Here is a 22,729-nt window from a genome sequence, read left to right on the forward strand (position 1 = left end):
AACTTCACGTAGCTTCTTCTTATTACACTTTACTGCCTTTCAGTACAATTAACCTATTTTTCCTTAAGGAAAAAAAGTATAAATAAAACAATATTTTAAATAGAAGACTTAGAAGGCAAAACAATCAGTTTATATATACATTCAACAACATTTGGAAGTGGTATATTATGAGCTCTGGAATCTGGTTTTAAAGCTTGGATCCATACCTTACTAACAGTTAATTAGCCACTTGGTGGCTCAGTTTTCCTGTCAAATGATGATCACAATAGTATCTATTTCACTAGTCTTAATATTAAGACTGTATATATTATAGCACTTTATATATAAATGCTTATATATAAACACACACACATATAAAGTCTGGTCTGATTTCTGGTAGGGCCGAGTTCCAGTCCTCCCTTCTCTGGAGGCCCAGGGAAAAGTCCCATAATGCCTGGGTATCTGTGGGTGGCAGGAGACGTCTGTAAGGCCACCCCTTTCGTCAACCCCGCTCCCGCCTCCTCCGCCTTCTTTCAACCTGGCTTCCTTTCCTCCCTTGAAATCTTTGATTCTTGTATTTAAGGGCTTCCCTGGTGGTGCAGAGGTTAAAGCATCTGCCTGCAATGCGGGAGACCTGGGTTCAATCCCTGGGTTGGGAAGATCCCCTGGAGAAGGAAATGGCACCCCACTCCAGTATTCTTGCCTGGAGAATCCCATGGATGGAGGAGCTTGGTGGGCTACAGTCTATGGGTCACAAAGAGTCAGACATGACTGAGCGACTTCACTTGCACTTTCACTCATATAAAGAATGAACAATTCATGGTACACAAGAAACTTTATTCACTGTAACAAATCTGTCAAGTTTTGTAAGAATGTGTTATAAACATTCATTTAAAGCTCTAAAACATGAACTTGATGTATCTACTTCTTTGCCATTTTAGGTTATTGGGTTTTAAAACGAGTTTGAGGCCTTTGCAACCTTTCCATTTATTTTGGAATTTTGAAAAACAGAAGTTCTCATTTCATTTTAACCACTTTTTTTTTTTTCAGGTGTAGCAAGTTATAGCATAGATCCAAGGGAGCCTTTATTGTAATGGAAATGGAATTGTTATATAGCTATAATGCTCCATCTTTGAAATCAGTTATTTTAAAACATTCAACTTGTTAAATCTTTAATAGTGGATCACATTCTAAGTCAAGTTGATGGCAGTTACATGAAAGTTGAATTACTTTTCAGATGCAATAGTCTTAAAGAATGAGTGTTTATAGTTACTAAACTACAAACTTTAAATAAGTTATTAAAAATGTTAATCACCCAGAAATGTTAATCACTGAGAGGTGGCCTCTTCCAGGGTCAAATGCAATATAAATCACGTTCAGAGCAGTTAATAATATGTCAAATTGTTCAAGTTCAGAGCGTGCTGAGAAGTGAAGGAGAAGCAGTTTTCCTCACTCTATCATCTGAAAAAGGCATTTTCCTGGAAAGGTTTAGAACATAGTTTCATCAAGGTTGTGACAGTTCATATTTTCCTGAAGACATGTTTAATGAATAAAACATAAGAAAATCTGAACGACAGGCTTGTCTTCAGGAAATTTTACCTGCAACAACACAAATCCTGGACCTCATCTTTCACATGTCATTTCCTTGGTGAAGTCATCTGTGAACACTGCAAAGACAGGCCCCTCTTGCTCCTTGCAAGGTCTCTACTACCCTGTGCTTCGTCAGAGTATCCTGCTTCTTTGTTGGTCTTCCTTCTCAAGAATGTGAGGCAGGGGGACCACCCCCTCCTTCAGACCAGGAGACAGGGGGGCTGTTTAAAGACCACAGCCTCACCTGACAGCACATGGCCTGGGCACAGGGGAAGGCTCCTAGCAAACCTGGCGATGAAGGAATGAGGCATATTTATCCATTAGTTCCTCAACCAAGAGGCCCAGGGTTCTCAACCTTAATTTGATCGAGAACACCAAACATCTCAAGGCTTTGGGGTGGTATGATGTGGACAGAAGTTCAAGTGGCCTTAAGAGAGGTGAATTAATTACATGCTACTTTTTAGTTCCTGCTAATTAGAAAAGAGCTGCCAAGAAGAATTAAGTGCAATTTGTAACACATTTTGACTGTCCTTCCTCTTCACCGTCCCTGGGGCGAAATGTGGAGATAAAGAGAGGAGAAATACCTGCACGTGGGTGGCCGAAGACAACTCGCCAATGGCTTTGGGTCCCAGCAGAGGTGCACAGCGGGATCCAGGGGGCAGCTCCAGGCTCGGACCCCAGGGCTTGGACAGGAGCAGGCACCAGGGGTGGGACCGGCTGACAAGAGCGCCCAGCCGGAAGTGCTGAGGAGCTGGGGCCGCTGAGGGTGGGGAAATGAGGGTAGGCTGGGGGTGGGCGCAGGGAGGCTGCCAAGACAAGGAGGGCACTGGTGCACTGAGGAAGGCAAGCCTGCCCCTTAGCCCGCCCCATTAAATGAGCTCTCACAACCTGGACCAGAAGGCAGGTTCCCAAATCGCCTTAGGCTTGGGGTCAGCAGGTTCTGCCCCTGGGGTCAGGTAAGTGTGAGATTAAAGGGACCTGGGTGGGGGAGAGGCTGGTGAAGAAGGCCGGTGGGGGAGAGGGTGCAGCGTCCGAGACAGAGCCCCACAGAGCCTCCGGAGTCCCAGCTGATCCCCGCTTAAAGTAGGCAGGGCGCTAACAATGGTTACCCGCCGCTTTACAGACGGGGCAAACAAAGGGTCACCTGCCGGTAGCTGGCTGACGCAGCGGGAATAAAATGCCAGATTCCAATCTCTCACTCCCCAGCTCTCCCTTACCCAGCGTCTTCTCGCCCTCTCCCAGCCTGGCCCCACCGGCTGCAAAGTGACATTACATTCTAGAGTCGTGCCCACCGCCACCTGCCGCCCCCTCCCCGCGCCCCAGAAGAACGCGAGTACGAGAAGAGAAAGGAGAAGAGGAAAGAGATGAGAAGGTGGCAGGTGCAAAAACTTGACACCTGGATCAGGCCAGCGGGCGGCACGGGCAGCGGCGGTGGCGACAGCAGGAGCCAGCCGAAGGGCTTCCTAAAGAAACACCCCTTTTGCCTTTGCCAGATTGTTCTGCCCTCTGTTTTCCTCCGTGAGAGTTGGCAAAACCCCAAACGCTGTTAAATAGCTTTGACAGCATTGCCCCGCAGTTCGCTGGGAGCTAGCGTTTTTCCAAGGCCGAAATACCCTAGTGATCAGGACTGTCAGTCCCGCGCTAGGAAGCCGGGAGTGCACCCCCGGGTCGTCGTGACTTTGCACCTGGTACTCGGAAAGGCTCAGGTGCGTCTGATCCCGAGGGGGCGTTAGGCGGCCTCGCCTTTTCTCTTGTCCCCAACCGCAAGGGTGCTGCTGGCCTCTCGGATCTCTTTCTCCCTGTTCCCCATTGTTCCAAACCCTGATTCTAAATGAAGAGTTCTCACAACAGATGGCTGGGCTTACACAGAGGACGAGCAAGGGGCTCGGACATTCAATCATTCAACAAAGAATGTTTGAGTTCGTGCCCCGATCGAGGGGCAGGGCAGTCATAGTGGAATAGGACACTGGTCACAGCTTCGTGGAGAGACAGGCGCACGAATCAAGGTGATGGGATGGTGTTGCCAGGACAGATATGTTCTGCTGGGGTCAGAACTCGTCAAGGACTTCATTAATAAAAGTCTTCAAGACAGAGCTGTGGCTCCCCCCGGGATTTTGGCCTCAAGGGAAACCCTTTCTGAGACTGTCGCCTGGGCTGGGACTCGCACTCGAGAGCCATACCCACCCCTTTGTCCCCTGGCTCGCTCTCCAGTGGAACTTCCCTAGAAAGGGAGCTGGAGGTTCCAGGTCCCTGAAGCCGTGGCGCGGTCGGAACTTCCAGGTCCCGCCTTTGCCCGCGTCACCCCTGCAGCCCCCACCACGAGGGGCACCCCTCTTTGGCGTGGACCCAGCCAGGTCCTGCCCGCCGCCCGCCGGGTGTGGCCGCGGTCACCGGGCGCCTCCGCCCGGCACCTCCCACCGCCGGCTTCGCCCCTCCTCTCTCGGGGTTGCGCGCCCTCCCGGCAGGTTCAATCCCCGTGGGGCCCGGGAGCACCGCGGCCCGTGTGCGTCCTCGCTCCCCACGCCCTAGCAGTCGAGACCCGGCCCCCGGCACCTGCGCGCCGCTGGCTCCTCTCCGAGCGGCCGCGGCCGGCGGACTGGGCATGCTCAGCTGTGGGGCGGCCGGGCGCCGCGGGAGCCGAGCGCATGCCTTCGCGGGACCGGGCGCCCGCCGTCCAGGGGCGCGGCACGCAGGCGGCCGCTGTCGCCGACGCCCGGGCCAGCCTGCGCAGGACGCGGGCCAGGATGGCCTCTCTCACGGCATACGGTAACGGCGGCTGATCGCGGGCTCTTGGGGCGCCTTGGGCGGCCGGGACCCTGGAGCCGTCCGATCATCCCGGGAAACTTCGGGGTTCGGCTCCCGAGAGGGTCTGGGAGGGAGGGAGCAGGCTGTAGCGCGCGCTGGCCTGGGGCTGGAGGGGTGGTAGTTGGAGGCTGCCTGGAATCTGGGAAGGGGTAGTTTGTGGAGTCCGGGAGGTAAACACGCCTAAATTTTAGGTGTCTGCGGGCTTTGGGACTCCGGAAAAATTCCTTCCTCTTCTTACCACCGAGAGGAAGGGATACGGGTGTTGAGTCTTTTTCTAACGGTGCGAAGCTAGGAGTTCGATCGGCGTTCAGTCCTTGCTCATCTTGTCCCTGACTGACCTTGAACAAGTTATTTAAACTTTTCTGCGCTTGCATTTCTCCATCTGTAAATTAGGAATGAGAACATCTCTCTTGACAGATGCTATGGGGTTAAATTATATGCACCAAAATATGCTTTTAATACAGAAAAACTCAGCTTGGAAATAATAGTTACATGGAAATGGAAGATATTTTTCCCTTCCCAGTTTATTGTTAAAGAAATATATTTCTTAATTATTATTTTTAAGGCATTGTACAATTCTGAAGGAACATGAAATCAGTGTGAAGGTTTCAGACTCAGCTAGAAATCCTGGCCGCTGGGGAAACCAACAAGCCTCTTTATCAACATTTCTGCTTGCGTGGAAAAAGCAATTCTCTTTCGTCCTTTATCAGAGATGCTGCTGAGAATGGGTTATATGAGGCAGAAACTCAAGTAGACCTCTTTCCTTAACCTGGCTTTCAATCAGTTTCTGTGATAACATTTACTTTAGGCATTTTAAACATGGAAGTACTGAGCAGTGATTGGGGGATGTTCTGAGAGGACATCTCAGAGCCAGGACTCCTTGGGAGGGAAATTGTTGCCATTTGGCATGGACACTTAATTCTCCAGGCCAAGGATGTCCCCTGCTTTTTCCCAAGGTTAAAGGGGTCAGTCTCCTTTCCTTGGGATTTAAACTGACATGACTGAAGCGACTTAGCAGCAGCAGCAAATGATCACTCAGGTGGCTCTGAGGGTTTGCAATCGATGCTTGGGAACCTAACAAATTGTGAGCAGATTACAAATTGCATACTAGTAGCATTTTTTTTTTTTTAAAACTCAGAGCATTTTCTGCAGAGATTTGGGTTGTTTTTGTCCCTGCTGCACATTTAGCACATAACATTGTCATTCTTGGGTTACCATTTGGGGATAATTCAACATTATGATCGGTTTTTAGTCCTATTCATTGGTAGAAATCTATTTTTACACCTTTTCCTATCAGAGAGAGCTAACTTCTGGATTTTACATGATGTTAGATTTCACATGCTTGTCTAGTGGATGTCAGTAATGGGTTTTACATAATAATCTGTCCCATGATTTTCTAGAAGCTTTAAAAGCTTAATTGGGCAGCCAGGTGGAGAAAATGAAGTCAGAAGTGAAACTGAAAAGCAAGTATATTTCAGTAATTAAAGGAAAAAGTGGCAGATCTTTTTTTTTTTTTTTTACAACTAGGAGTTGTATAGTTTCTCTTTAGAACCTTACAGGGAACTGAGACAGATTTAAGTAAATATATCAGTTAAAATTTGTGCTATTTTAAATATATTCTTTACACACTGTTCTCCCTCCCCTGAACCATCCCTAAAGTGGATACTCTTGGCCTCTAAGTGCACATTAGTTTCTTTGTTTACGCTGAGGTGACCCAAGACACAAGATAAATTAATCTATCTAGGTTTTCAACCTGAGTTGAATGACTGAATGAGTTCAGGAAAAACAACCCGAGCACATTCAATACATTCCTCATCCACTGGATGCTGTTGAGTTTATTTCCTGATGAGTGTTTGGTCCAATTCTGGAACCTTCATCTCTCTGAACATCAAACTGCTTTTAAAAAATATCCCCTTTCAATTCTGTTGGATTTGGGTTTAGATATTATGATGGGGGATCATCTAAGTTTCTTGTCTAGAATTTAGAGGGTTCAATTTTTATATTCAATTGACTGATTTAATAAATGCTTTTAATCCTATCTTTAACACAGGGACTGTCAAGAGAATGAACAGTTACACTGTAGACCGTGTGTGTTTTAGGTTCCTAAGAGAGAAATTTGACTTATGTATGCATTTCATTAGCAGCAGGCTCCAGTTAAACCTCATTAGCTTCCCAACCAAATTTGCATTTTTGATCCTATGTTGGAATTCCTTTTTCTGTAGTTTGGTGTGAATTTTTACATTCAGGCAGCCATCTAGATATGTATCTTCTAGAAACATGGAATGAAATTAGGGTAATTAATAACTGTAATATGTCCTTGAAGAAATACATGTTCAGTGGATGATGCAGTTTAAAAAATTCTGGATTTTTAATGCCTCTACCTTTTGTACTCACTACTGATCTTTCTTTCCCTGTCCTCTCAGTGGTATAGGCTGTTGACCACATTTAGCTCATTATGTAACCATGTGCATGAGGCCAAGGATAGTGACAAGAGAGAAATGACTGGGACTTGATTCATTCTTGGCCATCCAAAAGAAGGCACAGGGGCTATGTCCAAGCTGCATCAGGAAGGTACTTGTGGTGGGATCTGCTGGCCTGGCTTTGAGCTGTCAGCTTCCAATCTTAGGAGGCTTAATAAGGGGCCCAAGGAGCTTATAGAGCACAGTGGGAAAGATTTCAGATAAGGAAAGCCTCTCTGAGGAGATACTTGAGCAGAGGGGTGAATGAAGGAAAGGAACAAGCCATTTTGAAGGTGGGGAAAGTGCATTCCTAGTAAAGGGAACAGTTAGGTGCAAACGCCTTGGGACAGGAATGACTTTGTCATGTCCAAGGCTAGCTGGGGGTCAGTGTGGCGAGAGCGGAGAGCCAGTAGAAGACGCGAAGGAAACGCAGTCAGAGCCAGTTTCGTTGTTATAGCCATTCTGCCCTCATTTCCCTGCTACTTCTTAAAGGGCTTCTCTGTGGATAGTTTTGTTATTATAACTATTCTCCCCTCATTTCCCTGCTACTTCTTAAAGGGCTTCTTTCTTCCCGGCTTCTTTTTCTTGTTGCTGTTTGCCTGGGTTCTGTCCTTGGCTTTCTAATCTCACTCTCAGCCATTCGGATGGCGTTGTTTAGACCTCTGCCAAATGGGAGACAGTGGCCCTGAGTGCAGAGTTGGTCTCTTAGCAGGAAGCCTGTAAACTGGGTGACAGAGTTGTAGGTAGAAGTGTGGGGTGTGCTGAGACACAATAACAACAGTACTTTGTGCAAATTAGCTCATTTAAATCTCACCACTACCTTTAAGAAACTAGTCCAATTTTAGCCCTGTATCCACTTGAGGAAATTCAGTCCCAGATAGGCTGAAGAATTTACTTAATCTCACCTAATAAATGGGGAGCTCAAATACAGGCTGGAGAGTTTGGCTGGGGAGGCTGAGGCTGGGGAAGTTAGAAGAAGAGAAAAATGTGCTTGTTCACGCACATGTTCACCGTGTATGGATGGCTCTGTGGATTAACCCGAGGAGTTAATGGGCTCGAGCAAAGGCCAAAGGCAGTGGATGACCAGAAGCTCAGAACTTCTGATTGGAAGAGGGTAGGAGAGGGGCACACTAAGGGCCAAGCCTAGCTATGTAACATGGAAATGGAGGGAAGCAAAAAGGACGAGAGCCCAGGATGTACGTCCCTTCCTAGCGCTTTGTCTTTATTGGTGCATGCGTGTTCAGTCACCTCTGACTCTTTGCAGCCCCGTGGACTGAAGCCCACCAGGCTCTTCTATCCATGGAACTTTCTAGGCAAGAATATGGATTGGGTTGCCGTTTCCTATTCCAGGGGATCGTCCACATCCAGGGATCCAACTCTCATCTCTTGAGTCTCCTGCGTTGGCAGGTGGATTCTTTACCACTGCGCCGCCTAGGAAGCCCTTGTCTTTATCCAGTGACTCCCAGATAGGAATCACCAACTTAGAGCTTCTTTTCTTGTTTGTAGTATGCTTGTCTAACCAGCTGTCTGCTTGACTTCTTCATGTGTATGCTTCTCTGGCATTGCAAACTCATTGTGCCCAAAACAGAATTCCTCTCCTATACCTATATTCTGTAGAATTAGTCCAGCTACTGAGCTCAAACTATGTTCCAGGCTCTACCCTGGAATACCAGAACAAATGAGATCTCACTCTTTCTCTCAGGATGGCAGCATCAGCTGGAGGAGCTAGACTCCTAAAGAGAATTATGATGCGATGTTGCAGGAGAGGGGCTGCGAGGAGTGAGGGAGAGGTTGGAAAGAGTTACCCAGAGGAGATGATGTTAAAAGTCCAACTGGGAGAAGAAGGGTATTCCAGGGAGGGGCAACAGCATGAACAAAGGTGAGGGGAGCAACACAGTGTTGGTAGAGCATGACGTTCAAGACAGGAGAGGTTGGCAGGGGCCAGCATGCTCTATCTAGTACTGAGGCTGGAATCTTGGGAGTCATCTTTGAATCCTCTCTTATCAGCACACACTAACAGTGACCTTAGGCAAACAAATTCACCTCTGGGGCCTCAATTTTTTTATCTGCAAAATGGGATCTCTCTGAGGTTTAAATGCAACAGTACTTGTAAGAGCTTATGAGTGACACATAGTAAGTACTCAGTAAGCGTGGCTATTACTGTCAGCTGCCTGTCTCAGCCCACGTACTCTCAATCACTAAGTTCCATTGATTCTTCTTCCTTAAAGTTTTTATCCTCTGGTTTTTCCTCTTCTTTCCCACTGCTCCTATCCTAGTAGAGGTCACTGCCAATTTTGACTGTAGTAGCAGCCTCCCAACTGTCTCTGCCTCTGTCCAAGCCTCTTTGATCCCAGTTGCAAATCGAATCCTGTTATTTCTATCCTTAAAACTCTCCAAGGGATACCCTCTGCTCGCAGGTCAAAGTCTGACTTCCCTACATTGACAAACAAGGCCGTTCAGGAGTTGTCCATCCTTCTTTCCTGCTGCTCTTGGTCCAGGCATCCAACTTTTTAGGGAGGGAGGTGGCTGATTGCGCCTGGTTTTCTCAGGTGTCTGGACTTGGCCCATCCTCTGAAACGCAGCCCCCTCCTCCTTTATGAGGTTCATGCCCCCTCGCTTTTGACCTCCCCATCCTACTGTGTTCTTCTCTTGGAACCTTTCAGATTACTCCTCTCCTGAACAACTTTTTTTTTGGTGGTATAATAAAGACTTCTCTCTGTGGGTTGTAAAGTCTCAAAGGCCAAGGACTACATCTTTTTTTTTTTTTTTCAGTGCCTATAATACCTTTAAAAAAAAAAACACACTATTTATTTACTTATTTGGCTGCACCAGGTCTTAGTTTTGGCACTTCATTGCAGCATGCAAGATCTTTAGTCTCAGCATTGGAACACTTAGTTGCAGCATGTGAGACCTGATTCCCTGACCAGTGATCAAACCCTTGTCCCCTGCATTGGGAGTGCAGAGTTTTAGCCACTGGACCACCAGGTAAGTCCCTGGTGCCTAGCACAGCAGCTGGCACATACTGGGTGAACAATCCTTGCCAGTCTGATTAACTAAAAGACTGAATGGGCAGTAGGAGAAGGTAGTACACCACACATACATTTTTAAGACTTCATTTTCCTATTGCAAATAAGTAACAAAACTTTTGGGCTTCCCAAGTGGCACAGCAGTAGGGAATCCACCTGCCAATGCAGGAAACACAGGTTTGATTTCTAGGTCAGGAAGATCCCCTAGCGTAGGAAATGGCAACTCTCGGCTATATTCTTGCCTGGAGAATCCCATGGAGAGAGTTGCCTGGTGGGCTATACAGTCCATGGGATCACAAAGAGTTGGACACAACTGAGCAGACGCATACACAACAAAACTTTTATCCTTCAGAAAATAGAAATGAACAACAGAGCAGAAGTGTCCACACTACGAGGTGAAATCTGAGGTATGCTAGTAGGCTAGAAGTCATGCTTTAGCTGCAAAAAAAATCTAAGGGGCTATTTGAAGGCATCTCTTGTTCTTGTCCTCCACCAACTGGCATGCTTGTTATTATGCAATCCAGGCATTCATGGTCAACATTGATTAGGATCCTTTTTGATTAAGAAGCTGCAGCGAAGCCTGCACAGATTAGTTTTTGACCTTCAGCCCTTCACACTTAAAAAGTTTCTTTCTGGGGTAAAATTAAAGTTTTATTTTGATCCTGTGAAGAAGCACTTTAATCTTTTCCTTTAAAACATGATGTTGTTTTTGTAATAGGCATGTGGATTTTACTATTAGAACTTAGTCCTAAACAAACTGTTCATGGCTACTAACAAAGTTTCTAGAACAAACAATTCAACATATATTTTGTGAGTGCTTATTATGTGTCAGGCACTGTTGTGGGTTCTGGAAGTAAGAACAAAATTAAACACCATTTTCATGAATCTTAGTACATTGTAATTAACAATGCTGCTGCTGCTGCTAAGTCACTTCAGTTGTGTCCATCTCTGTGCAAAACCATAGATGGCAGCCCACCAGGCTCCGCCGTCCCTGGGATTCTCCAGGCAAGAACACTGGAGTGGGTTGCCATTTCCTTCTCCAGTGCATGAAAGTGAAAAGTGAAAGTGAAGTCGCTCAGTCATGTCCTGACTCTTCGTGACCCCATGGACTGTAGCCTACCAGGCTCCTCCGTCCATGGGATTTTCCAGGCAAGAGTATTGGAGTGGGTTGCCATTGCCTTCTCCGTGAATAATGAGGTATGGGTATTTACCTTCTGGAAAAAAAATGACAAAGAATGTAGGCTTTTCAACACTGAATCAAAAAGGTACAAGGAGGAAACAAAAGGAAAGGAAAAGGTTTTCTCTAATTAGGATTCCTGGAAAGTCTTTTTGCCACTGTGTCTGTGAGAGTGGAATCAAAGGGAAGCTGAGATAATGAATATCAGGCCCTGTGTTTAAAATGCAGGAACGGTGACTGAAGTATTTGAAAGCTTGCTAGAGTCTTTGGCAAACATTTATTGTGCTTTTTACTGTGGACACAAGGTGAATAAGCATTGACTTTGCCCTCCAGGGGTTTGGGTCTAGCTCAGGTCCAGTGGGAGATGCAGAGGAGAGAACCATTCCTAGTACAGCAAGTCCCCTACATACCAACCTTCAAGCTGCAAACTTTCAAAGATGCAAACATGCTTTCTGTCAAGGTCAGGTGTGAGTGAAACTGCAGCTTGTCCTCCATCTCCTGTCGCTGATGATCTTTCAGCTCTGTCATCTCCCACCTCATCTGCCTCCTCCAGGTAGTAACTCTTCTTGCCCGTTCACTTGGTGCCAATCTCTGTATGCTAGCTGTTGCACTGTTCAGTTCAGTTGCTCAGTCGTGTCCGACTCTTTGTGACCCCATGGACTGCAGCACACCAGGCTTCCCTGTCCATCACCAACTCCTGGACCTTACTCAAACTCCTGTCCATTGAGTCGGTGATGCCATCCAACTATCTCATCCTCTGTTGCCCGCTTCTCCTTTTCAATCTTTTCCAGCCTCAGGGTCTTTGCAAATGAGTCAGTTATTTGCATCAGGTGGCCGAAGTATTGGAGTCTCAGCTTTAGCATCAGTCTTTCCAATGAATATTCAGGACTGATTTCCTTTAGGATGGACTGGTTGGATCTCCTTGCAGTCCAAGGGATTGTACTGTACTACTGTACTTTTCAAGGTACTGTATTGTAAGACTAAAAATGTTTATTTGTTGTGTTTGTTTTTTATGTATTATTTGTGTGAAAAGTATTATAAACCTATTATAGCATAGTACTATATAGGATTGTGTTAGTTGGGTACCTAGGCTAACTTTGTTGGACTTAAAAACAAATGGGGCTTTTGAACTCGTTCTTAGAACAGAACTTGTTTGTATGTTGGGAACTTACTACTATTGCATCTGGTCCCTGCCCTGCCTGTCTCCTGGTGCTGCTGCCGTGTCACATGAAAAAGCAAAGACGAAAATGTTATGAAAACCTAGAAAGCCCTGGAGCATTATAGTACACAGCACTCTGGTGAGTTTAGTGTTATTGTAGGGAAAGCTCTGTGGAGTGAAGCACACTCTACACTTTGATTAATTCATCAGCACCTTAGGGAGACTTTCCAAGGCACCAGTTCCCACCTGGGGCCAGCCTGCAGCTACTCTGTGTGGTAGGCACTCAGTGTTTTTAAATGAATGAATTTCAGTCACAATGTAAAGGAAGAATTTGAGGCTCAGGGAGGTTAGGGGATGAGATACAGGCTATAGCAGCAAGGAGGAAAGGGTTGCCCTTGAATATTAAACTTTTCTGTAAGCCTATAAAATACACAGCAGACATGGAGTAAATCACACCAGTATTCTAAGGAACATACATATGCACATATAGACACACATCCCACCTACATGATTGACATTTTGTTTTCTTACTAGTGGATTTTCTAGAGCATTTTATAAACAATTTTAAGTGATTTACAAAAAAAAAAAAAAACGCGATGAAGATGTGGTAAGCAGTTGTAGCTCACTCTCCACATAATAAATACATCTTCTTAAAAATTAAATTTTATTTCTAGTATACTACTGTAGAGTGGTAATTAAATGAATTGTGAACTTTTTGATAATGTCCATAGTTACGTATCATTATCAGTTTGGTAATTCTTGAGTTTCATCTGTCTATATGTATCAGCAGATTTCTAATATGGTTTTAAGGGTTTAATGAAAATATTTTCTTTTTTTCTTAGTATGTCTTTCCTTTCTTGTGGGTGAGATGTTCTCTCAGACTTTGTGGACTGTGGATTCCAGGGGAGGATTTTACCGGGGCTTGGAGACCCTAGACTGGTAGCAATGGCATGACCTGGGATTCTATTAGAAATACAACCATCAATTGTATCTCAATAGTACTGAAAAATATGCAGAATTCCAGGCCCACCCAGAGCTATAAATCAAGCTCTTCACTCTAACAAATGCCCGAGTGATTTGCAGTCTCAAATTTTCTGTATTTTCACTAAAATTTTCCTTGCTCAACCAGTTATTAAGTATGTTAAAATCTTCCCCTCTGATGATGGATTTGTCAGTTTCTCCTTGTAGCTCTATTAATTTTTGCTTCATATATTTTGAGGTTGTTTTATCTTAAATAGCTCAGATGTAACATTTTTTATATCTTCCTGAAGAATAGAACCTTTTATCGAACCTTCCTGAACCTTTTATTATTATTTATTACCCCTCTTTATGCTTAATAATGCTTTTTGTCTTAAAACCTTTTTCATCTAAAATTAACATAGTACCTCTAGCTTTATTTGATTAGTGCTTGTTGTATCTTTTTATATCTTTTACATTCAACATCTCTGTGTCCTTCTGTTATAGGTGTTTCTCTTATAAATAGCACTTGGTTGATTTTTTTTTGTTTGTTTTCAAAATCCATTTCACAATCTCTTAAACAGCAAATTTAGACCATTTACATGTATTGTTATTACTAGTGTATTTGAACTTAATTCTACCATTTTATTTCATATTTTCTCTTTGTCTTATTTTTCCTATCCTTTAATTCTCATTTATTCCCTCTAAGTTGAATTTTTTTGTAAATTTCCCTCTCCCATTCTTACTCACCATCTGTCTCCAGTAAAAAATTAATTTAAAAAGCACTAGGTTTGTCTTATACTAAGCCAATATTTTGGAGAAGGCAATGGCACCCCACTCCAGTACTCTTGCCTGGAAAATCCATGGACGGAGGAGGCTGGTAGGCTGCAGTCCATGGGGTTGTGAAGAGTTGGACACAACTGAGCGACTTTCTACTTTCATGCACTGGAGAAGGAAATGGCAACCCACTCCAGTGTTCTTGCCTGGAGAATCCCAGGGACAGGGAAGCCCTGTGGGCTGCTGTCTATGGGGTCGCACAGAGTCGGACACGACTGAAGCGACTTAGCAGCAGCAGCAGCAAGCCGATATTTGAGAACAGAGGCAAAGACAGAAAGAGGACAGATTATTAATGTAAGCTGGGTTAGGTGGGTTCCTACTGTATCTGGTGCTACATGTTCGACAGTCATTTATTTATTTGATGAAATTCTACAGAGAATGAGACAGACATCAAATCATGGACCCTGTTTTCAGAGGCCACTTTAACAGGAATGTATGGCAAAACTTAACCCAGCTTTATTTGTCTCAAATTATTTTGCGTATGCTTGTAATCAGTATGTTCTTGCAACAAAATCAGGTTGCTTTACAGTGTTGTGTTAAATTCGGCTGTACAGCAAAGTGTATCAGTTATATATATCTATCTATTCTTTTTTATATTTTCTTCCTATTTAGGCCACCACAGAGCACTGAGCAGAGTTCCCTGTGCTATACAGTAGGTTCTCATTAATTATCTATTTTATACATAGTGGTGTGTATATGTCAATCCCAACCTCCCAATTCATCCTACCTCCCCTCCCCCTCCTTGGTATCCATAAGTTTTTTCTTAACATCTGTGTCTTTGTTTGTGTTTTGCCAGTAAGTTCATCTATACCATTTTTCTAGATTCCATGTATAAATGATATTATACATTTACTTTTCTCTTTCTGACTTCACCCTGGATGACAGTCTCTGCTGCTAAGTCGCTTTAGTCGTGTCCAACTCTATGCGACCCCATAGACAGCAGCCCACCAGGCTCCCCGTTCCCTGGGATTCTCCAGGCAAGAACACTGGAGTGGGTTGCCATATCTCTGCATATGACACTTTCTATTCCTTTTAAGGACTGAGTAGTATTCCACTGTATATATGTACACATCTTCTTTATCCATTCCTATACTGAGGGACATTTAGTGTCCTAGCTATTATAAATAGTGCTTCAGTGAACATTGGGATGAAAAATGGAGAAGCTCTATACAGTCAGCAAAAAGAAGACTGGGAGCTGACTACGACTGAGATCATGAACTCCTTATTGCCAAGTTCAAACTTAAATTGAAGAAAGTAGGGAAAACCACTAGACCATTCAAGTATGACCTAAATCAAATCCATTACGATTATACAGTGGAAGTGACAAATAGATTCAAGGGATTAGATCTGATAAAGTGCCTGAAGAACTGTGGACGGAGGTTCGTGACATTGTACAGGAGGCAGGGATCAAGACCATCCTCAAGAAATGCAAAAAGGCAAAACTGAGGTCTGAGGAGGAGGTCTGAGAGGGTCTGCTGCTGCTGCTAAGTCACTTCAGTCGTGTCCGACTCTGTGCGACCCCATAGACGGTAGCACACCAGGCTCCCCGGTCCCTGGGATTCTCCAGGCAAGAACACCGGAGTGGGTTGCCATTTCCTTCTCCAATGCATGAAAGTGAAAAGTGAAAGTGAAGTCACTCAGTCGTGTCCGACCCTCAGCAACCCCATGGACTGCAGCCTTCCAGGCTCCTTTGCCCATGGGATTTTCCAGGCAAGAGTACTGGAGTGGAGTGCCATTGCCTTCTAACCGTGAGAAGGTCCGAGGAGGCCTTATAAATAGCTGTGAAAAGAAGAGAAGCAAAGGGCAAAGGAGAAAAAGAAAGATATACCCATTTGAATGCAGAATTCCAAAGAATAGCAAGGAGAGATAAGAAAGCCTTCCCCAGTGATCAGTGCAAAGAAAGAGAGGAAAATAATAGAATGGAAAAGACTAGAGATCTCTTCAAGAAAATTAGAGATACCAAGGGAACTTCTCATGCAAAGATGGGCTCAATAAAGGACAGAAATGGTTTGGACCTAACAGAAGCAGAAGATTTTAAGAAGAGGTGGCAAGAATACACAGAAGAACTATACAAAAAAAGATTTTCATGACCCAGATAATCACAATGATGTGATCACTCACACAGAGGTAGATATCCTGAAATGTGAAGTCAAGTGGGCCTTAGGAAGAAGCATCAGAACGAACAAAGCTAGTGGAGGTGATAAAATTCCAGTTGAACTATTTCAAATCCTAAAAGATGATGCTGTGAAAGTGCTGCACTCAACATGCCAGCAAATTTGGAAAACTCAGCAGTGGCCACAGGACTGGAAAAGGTCAGTTTTCATTCCAGTCCCAAAGAAAGGCAATGTCAAAGAATGCTCAAACTACCGCACCATTGCACTCATCTCACACACTAGCAAAGTAGTGCTGAAAATTCTGCAAGCCAGTCTTCAACAGCATGTGAACCATGAGCTTCCGGATGTTCAAGGTGGATTTACAAAAGGCAGAGGAACCAGAGATCAAATTGCCAACATCCACTGGATCATCAAAAAAGCAAGAGAGTTCCAGAAAAACATCTACTTCTGCTTTATTGACTACGCCAAAGCCGTTGACTGTGTGGATCACAATAAGCTGTGGAAAATTCTGAAAGAGATGGGAATACCAGACCATCTGACCTGCTTTCTGAGAAATCTGTATGTAGGTCAAGAAGCAACAGTTAGAATTGGACATGGAACAACAGACTGGTTCCAAATCAGGAAAGGAGTACGTCAAGGCTGTATATTTTCACCTTGCTTATTTAACTTATATGCAGAGTACATAATGAGAAATGCTGGACTGGATGAAGCACAAGCTGGAATTCAGATTGCTGTGAGAAATATCAATCACCTCATATATGCAGATGACACCACCCTTATAGCAGAAAGTGAAGAAGAACTAAAGAGCCTCTTGATGAAAGTGAAAGAGGAGAGTGAAAAAGTTGTTTTAAAACTCAACATTCAGAAAACTAAAATCATGGCATCTGGTCCCATCACTTCATGGCAAATAGATGGGGAAACAATGGAAACAGTGACAGACTTTATTTTTTGGGGCTCCAAAACCACTGCAGATGGTGACTGTAGCCATGAAATTAAAAGACACTTACTCCTTGGAAGGAAAGTTATGACCATCCTAGACAGTATATTAAAAAGCAGAGACATTACTTTGCCAACAAAGGTTCGTCTAGTCAGAGCTAAAGTTTTTCCAGTGGTCATGTATGGATGTGAGAGTTGCACTATAAAGAAAGCTGAGGGCTGAAGAACTGATGCTTTTGAACTGTGGTGTTGGAGAAGACTCTTGAGAGTCCCTTGGACTGCAAGGAGATCCAACCAGTCCATTCTAAAGGAGATCAGCCCTGAATATTCATTGTAAGGACTGATGCTGAAGTTGAAACTCCAATACTTTGGCCACCTAATGGAAAGAACAGACTCATTTGAAAAGATCCTGATTCTGAGAAAGATTGAAGGTGGGAGGAAAAGGGGATGACGGAAGATGAGATGGGTGGATGGCATCACTGACTCAATGGACGTGAGTTTGAGTGAACTCCAGGAGTTAGTGATGGACAGGGAGGCCTGGTGTGCTGCAGTCCATGGGGTTGCAAAGAGTCGGACATGACTGAGTGATGGAACTGAACTGACTTATAATTTCAAATTATAGTCTTCTCAGGGTATATGCCCAACAAACCTAGATTTTAATTCCAGCTTTGTGACTTCCCTGAAGTGTGATTCTGGGCAAGGTCTCTAATTTTGTGAGCCTCTAGATAGTGGGATAATCATACCTAACCTAAAAGAGTCTTTTTGGAGCACAAATGAAATAATGATGGAAATGAAGTAACGAATTTTTAGCTCAGTGCCTGACAAGGAGTATGTAGTCAATGACTACTGTTTTATGAATCCACCACCATTTCATTTTCTTAGACATTTCATGCAGAATTTGCATTTCTGCATCTTGCCCTACTGTAATTTCTGTCCCTCTTTGTTTTTGTAAAAAAGCTATTGTATATACAGAGAGGTGGTCAAGACAGATTGATAATTTAACAAATAATTCTAAGATGAATACCTTGTGACCACCACCTAGGTCAAGAATAGGACATCCTCAGCACTGTGGTGCACACCCTCATTCCCTGTACTTTCTCACAATTCAAACGGTTTTCTTTCTTACCAAGTGGAATCACCGTGCTGACTAATTATTTTGATACTTTTCCTTACACTTTTACCATCTATGTATGCATCTATAAATAATTCAATTTAGTTTTGTTGTTGAAATTTTCATAAATAGAGTCATACATCATTTGGGTATGATATATGTGCTTCTTTCATTAAACATTATGTTTGTGAGGTCTGTTGATAGTATTTTGCGTTGCTTTGCTTTGTTCATTTCCTTTGCTAGATGGTATTCCATTTTGTAAGTACCTTTGTTCTTTTTAAATATAGTTAGTGTTGGTTGCTCAGTCATGTCCAACTCGTCGCGACCCCATGGACTGTATCCTGACAGGCTCCTCTGTCCAAGGGATTCTCAAGGCAAGAATACTTGAGTGGGTTGCCATGCACTTTTCTAAGGGATCTTCCCGACCCCAGGATCAAACCTGGGTCTTCTGCATTGATAGGCAGATTCCTTATTGTCTGAGCCACTAAGGAAGCCCAAAAGTTAACACTAATTTTACACTTTCTATGTATTATTTTATAAAGTAATGCTGTTATTATTCCCATTGTACATACATGGAAACAGAGCCACGGAGAGACAGTGTGCTCAAGGGATGGAACCAGGCGTCTAACGTAGATTGAATGAATGAAGTCGATCAGTCGTATCCAGCTCTTTTTGACACCATGGACTGTAGCCTACCAGGCTCCTCCATCCATGGGATCCTCCCTCCATGGGATTCTCCAGGCAAGAGTACTGGAGTGGGTTGCCATTGCCTTCTCTAGGGGGTCTTTCTGACCCAGGGATTGAAACCAGGTCTCCTGCATCCCAAGCAGAGGCTTTAACCTCTGAGCCACCAGGGAAGCCCCTAAGGTAGATTACTGGCTTGAAAACCCACAGAGTTCAGTAACCTCATTCATAGGCTCAAGTTTTTCCACTAGGTACTTGATTTCATTTAACTGCCGTTCGTTCCTAAAAGATTAAATGGATAGTCAAGCCGTCTCACATTTTTTGGTTTTAATTCTTATATAGGAAAACATCTTCTTTACAGAGTCACTTTGTACCAAAACTACCATAGTTCTTTGTACTTACTTTTGCTCTTTGAATCTTTTCAAAATATTGCGAAACTATGTCCTAGTTTCACCATTCAAATTCAACTCAAATTTCAGTAGTTTTTCCTGTTCACATGTATGCATAGCCTCTTCCCAGGCATTCATTGCTAATTCAAACATTCTGCTTCTTTGTTGATTACTAATTCTCAATGTTCTTTTCTTTTTCATACCTTTTCTCTTCTCACCATTCATAATCATTTCTGTGGCTACTGAATCTCTCCTATCACCTCTCCCCACACTTTGATGCTGTTGACCTTGTCCCTTTTCACTTCCAAAATATTTTAAGGGCAGATCATTAGTGAAGGGTTTTTAAAAATTAGGAATGACAACTTTAGAGTAGTTTGTAGTTTGATATGTTTTAGGTCTGGGTGTTGTTGATTCAGCTGATTCCACAAATATATATAGAATTACTTGCTAACTATGCATTTTGCGTGGCTGATTTATTTTTGTTAACCATACCTCATCCTCTTCTACCTCCCCATCCTAGCCCAGAAAAAGTGAGATAAGCACTACTGTCACCATTTTCAGATGGAAAGATCAGGACTAAAGAAGTCAAGAGCTTGACCAAGTTCACAGAGTTCATGTGCAGCAAAGCTGGGGCTTCAAACCTCAGGTCTGCTGACTCCTAGCCGAGTGCTCTTTCTCCTTGAACCTCTATTGAAGTTACAGTTCATAAGAGGGGAAATGGTCATGTATTTTTTCTTTAATTTCATGCATTTCTTTATTTTTTCTTTCAAACAACGAACATATATTGAGGATTCACCTTTTCCAGGCACAGCACTAAGGTCTGGAAATAACAAATTGAATAACGCATGGACCTGCCCTTGACAAGCACATGGTTTGGGGTACCCCTGCTCTGTGCTTAGCTGTTGAGTCTTGTTGGACACTTTGCAATCCCATGGACTATGGCCCTCCAGGCTCCTCTGTCCATGGGGATTCATCAAGAATACTGGAGTGGGTTACCATGCCCTCTTCCAGGGGATCTTCCCAACCCAGGGATCGAATCCAGGTTTCCCTCATTGCAGGAGGATCCTTTACCATCTGTGCCACTAGGGAAGCCCTAGGGGTACCCGTAATAGAGTACGATCTCGCATGCGCGATACTGTTGGCGTATCTACTGCACTGAAGCCCACTAGAGAGGGGAGATGGTCTGGGAAGGTTTCTTAGAGAAGAAGTTGGTTGCATGAACTTGCCTGAATTATTTTCTCCACATTAAAAATTGTTTAGTTGCTTGTTTGTGGACCTGCAGTGACCTTGATGTGGCCTCTAGGGGCTCCCATTGCTTCTCGGCCCTCTGGCTCATTACCTGCTTTTGTCAATACTCTCCAATTGCTTTCAAACCACAAGCACATCCAGACACCCCTGTGGATGACTCCCATTTCCTGCTCTCTCTGCCTAGGCACCTGTGGGTCTTTCCTCCAAGAGTGTTCATCTGCAAAGCCATCTTCTCTAACAGTCTGCATTACTGTTCTTAAAATATGACTCCGTGTGTTTCTAAAAACCCTTTCTCTTTGAGTACATATGACTAATTCTTAATTATTTCTCTCCTTCAGACCTGTAATTTTTAACATTATAGATCAGAATTTCATAATGAGTTTTCCTGGTATCACATGGCATATAATATTTGTATATTTCCTTCAGGTCAGTTTTGCAACCATTCTTATAATAACTTTTTGTCTCTAACGTGTAATGTGTTATATTAAATAATATTTATTTTGATATTTTAAAAAATATTCATTTAATTTGACTGCGCTGGGTCTTAGTGGCAGCATGTGGGATTTTTTAGCTGTGGCATGTAAAATCTCCCTGACTAGGGATAGAACCCAGACCCCCTGCATTGGGATCATGGAGTCCTGGCCAGTGGACCACCAGGGAAATTCCTGTTTTTGATATTTTTAAAGTCACTTATGCCCTGCCTTTTTCATAGACATTTTAAAGCAGTTCTGATCTCGGTTGGAGCTCTGCTCTGCCACATGCTGCTGCATGACCTCAGGCAAGGTGCTCAGCCACCTGGAGCCTCAGCTTTTCCATCAGAGACATGGGGTGACACCTGCCCTGTTCCACCTTGTGCGTGAGACAAGGTGGCTGGCAGTGCTAAGATGCCATGTAAATGGGAGGTTTGGTGTCTCTGCTGCTCTGCCTGGAACGCAGTCTGCTCACAGTACTGAAGTCTGCAAGGCAGCTGGCTGAACTTGAGCCTGGAAGGGAATTGAACCCACTCTGTCTCCATTGCCTTTCCTGCCATGATTTGGCCACCACCACCTCTTCTCAGGATGGCTGAGTGGCCTCATAAAGCAGACTTTCTGCCTCTCCTCTCACACTCCTCTTGTCTGTTCCCCTCACTGCCTCAAAGTGATCTCTCTGAAATGAAAATGGAATCCTGTTCTCTTGGCAGCATCCCGATTTGTTAATGTGGTTTATAAAGACCCTTTGTAGTCCAGCTGCTGCTCATCTCTCTCTTACTGTGTTTAGCTGCTAACTCATGAAGCTGAGACTTCTGAGTTTCTAGACATGATGATAGCACTCTGCCTGGGTCTTTCCCCTCAGTATACCCCGCTTTTGCCTAGTTGGATAGTATTCATCTCTTAGGTTTTAGTTCAGACGTCACTTCCTCCACAAAGCCTTACCTGATACATTCTAGTTTGAATTAGGTGTTTTTTCACCTGGTCATACAGACCTCTCCCAGTGCCCTCCTCCCGTTTAAATAACAGTGACACCAAACTGAAATTGTCTATGTGACTATCTGGGTTGTTTGTCAGAATGTTCGAAATGCCTGGCCCCTAGCGTTTCCTGCAATGAATGAACCAATGAATGAGTATGAGTTTCCTGGCCAGACTTTTGGTTTATTTACCAGCAGTCATAAGTCTACTTTGCGGTTATGGTATTTATCAGAATGTAATTAACCTCCTCTTTTATTTTCTTAACAGACAAAGATATAAGCAGTGGGAGTTATAACCTTTCCTCTGCAACGACCGGCAGCTACTACAGTTGTGTCAGCCAGGTCACCATAGGTGAGCAACTGAATCATGTTCTAATGAAAATTATTATTACTTGTAAAGGGTTGGGGCGTGGGGCTAAGGAAGGAGTGAGTAGAAAATGTAAACACTGTGGAATTTATTTTCAGGATCAGGGCAATTGCTTGTGGACTCAACTTGCTGGGGCGCCCCCTTGTGGATCATTATTACTTTTGCATAGAGATGGTTGGACCTAATGAGATCCAGAGAGATTTAAAAAACATGGGTTTCCCTAATTCTCCATCATTTGCTTTCTCTTTCATTTGTGTATCACCTATATTATTATGTACTTAATATAAAAACTGACTTAGTTTTTTAAGATTTATTTTCATTTATTTTAAAAAGAAAATTAATATCACAATAGCAAATAGTATGTTTCCTATAATTTAATGCATAGTAGTGAAAGTCGCTCAGTTGTGTCTGATTCTTTGCAACCCCATGGACTGTAGCCTGCCAGGC

The 22,729-nt window shown here is 43.8% G+C and overlaps 1 protein-coding gene across 4 annotated transcripts in view; it reads left to right on the top strand.

The window, feature by feature from the left end:
- The first annotated feature begins 4,134 nt into the window (after window positions 1-4,134).
- The window catches only part of ANO4 (anoctamin 4), a 454,665-nt gene continuing 436,070 nt past the window's right edge, over window positions 4,135-22,729 (top strand). For 2 of the 4 annotated variants that reach the window (XM_060413101.1, XM_060413102.1), the window contains exons 1-2: window positions 4,135-4,335; window positions 22,184-22,267. In XM_060413101.1, the coding sequence (XP_060269084.1) occupies window positions 4,215-4,335; window positions 22,184-22,267 (205 nt within the window). In that variant the 5' untranslated portion in view covers window positions 4,135-4,214. Of the gene's footprint in view, window positions 4,336-11,382; window positions 11,590-22,183; window positions 22,268-22,729 lie in introns of those variants that run through there. The other 2 variants (XM_060413100.1, XM_060413103.1) reach the window with 1 other exon arrangement.

The sequence above is a fragment of the Ovis aries genome, chromosome 3 (assembly GCF_016772045.2).
Source record: "Ovis aries strain OAR_USU_Benz2616 breed Rambouillet chromosome 3, ARS-UI_Ramb_v3.0, whole genome shotgun sequence".
NCBI classification, from domain to species: Eukaryota; Metazoa; Chordata; class Mammalia; order Artiodactyla; family Bovidae; genus Ovis; species Ovis aries.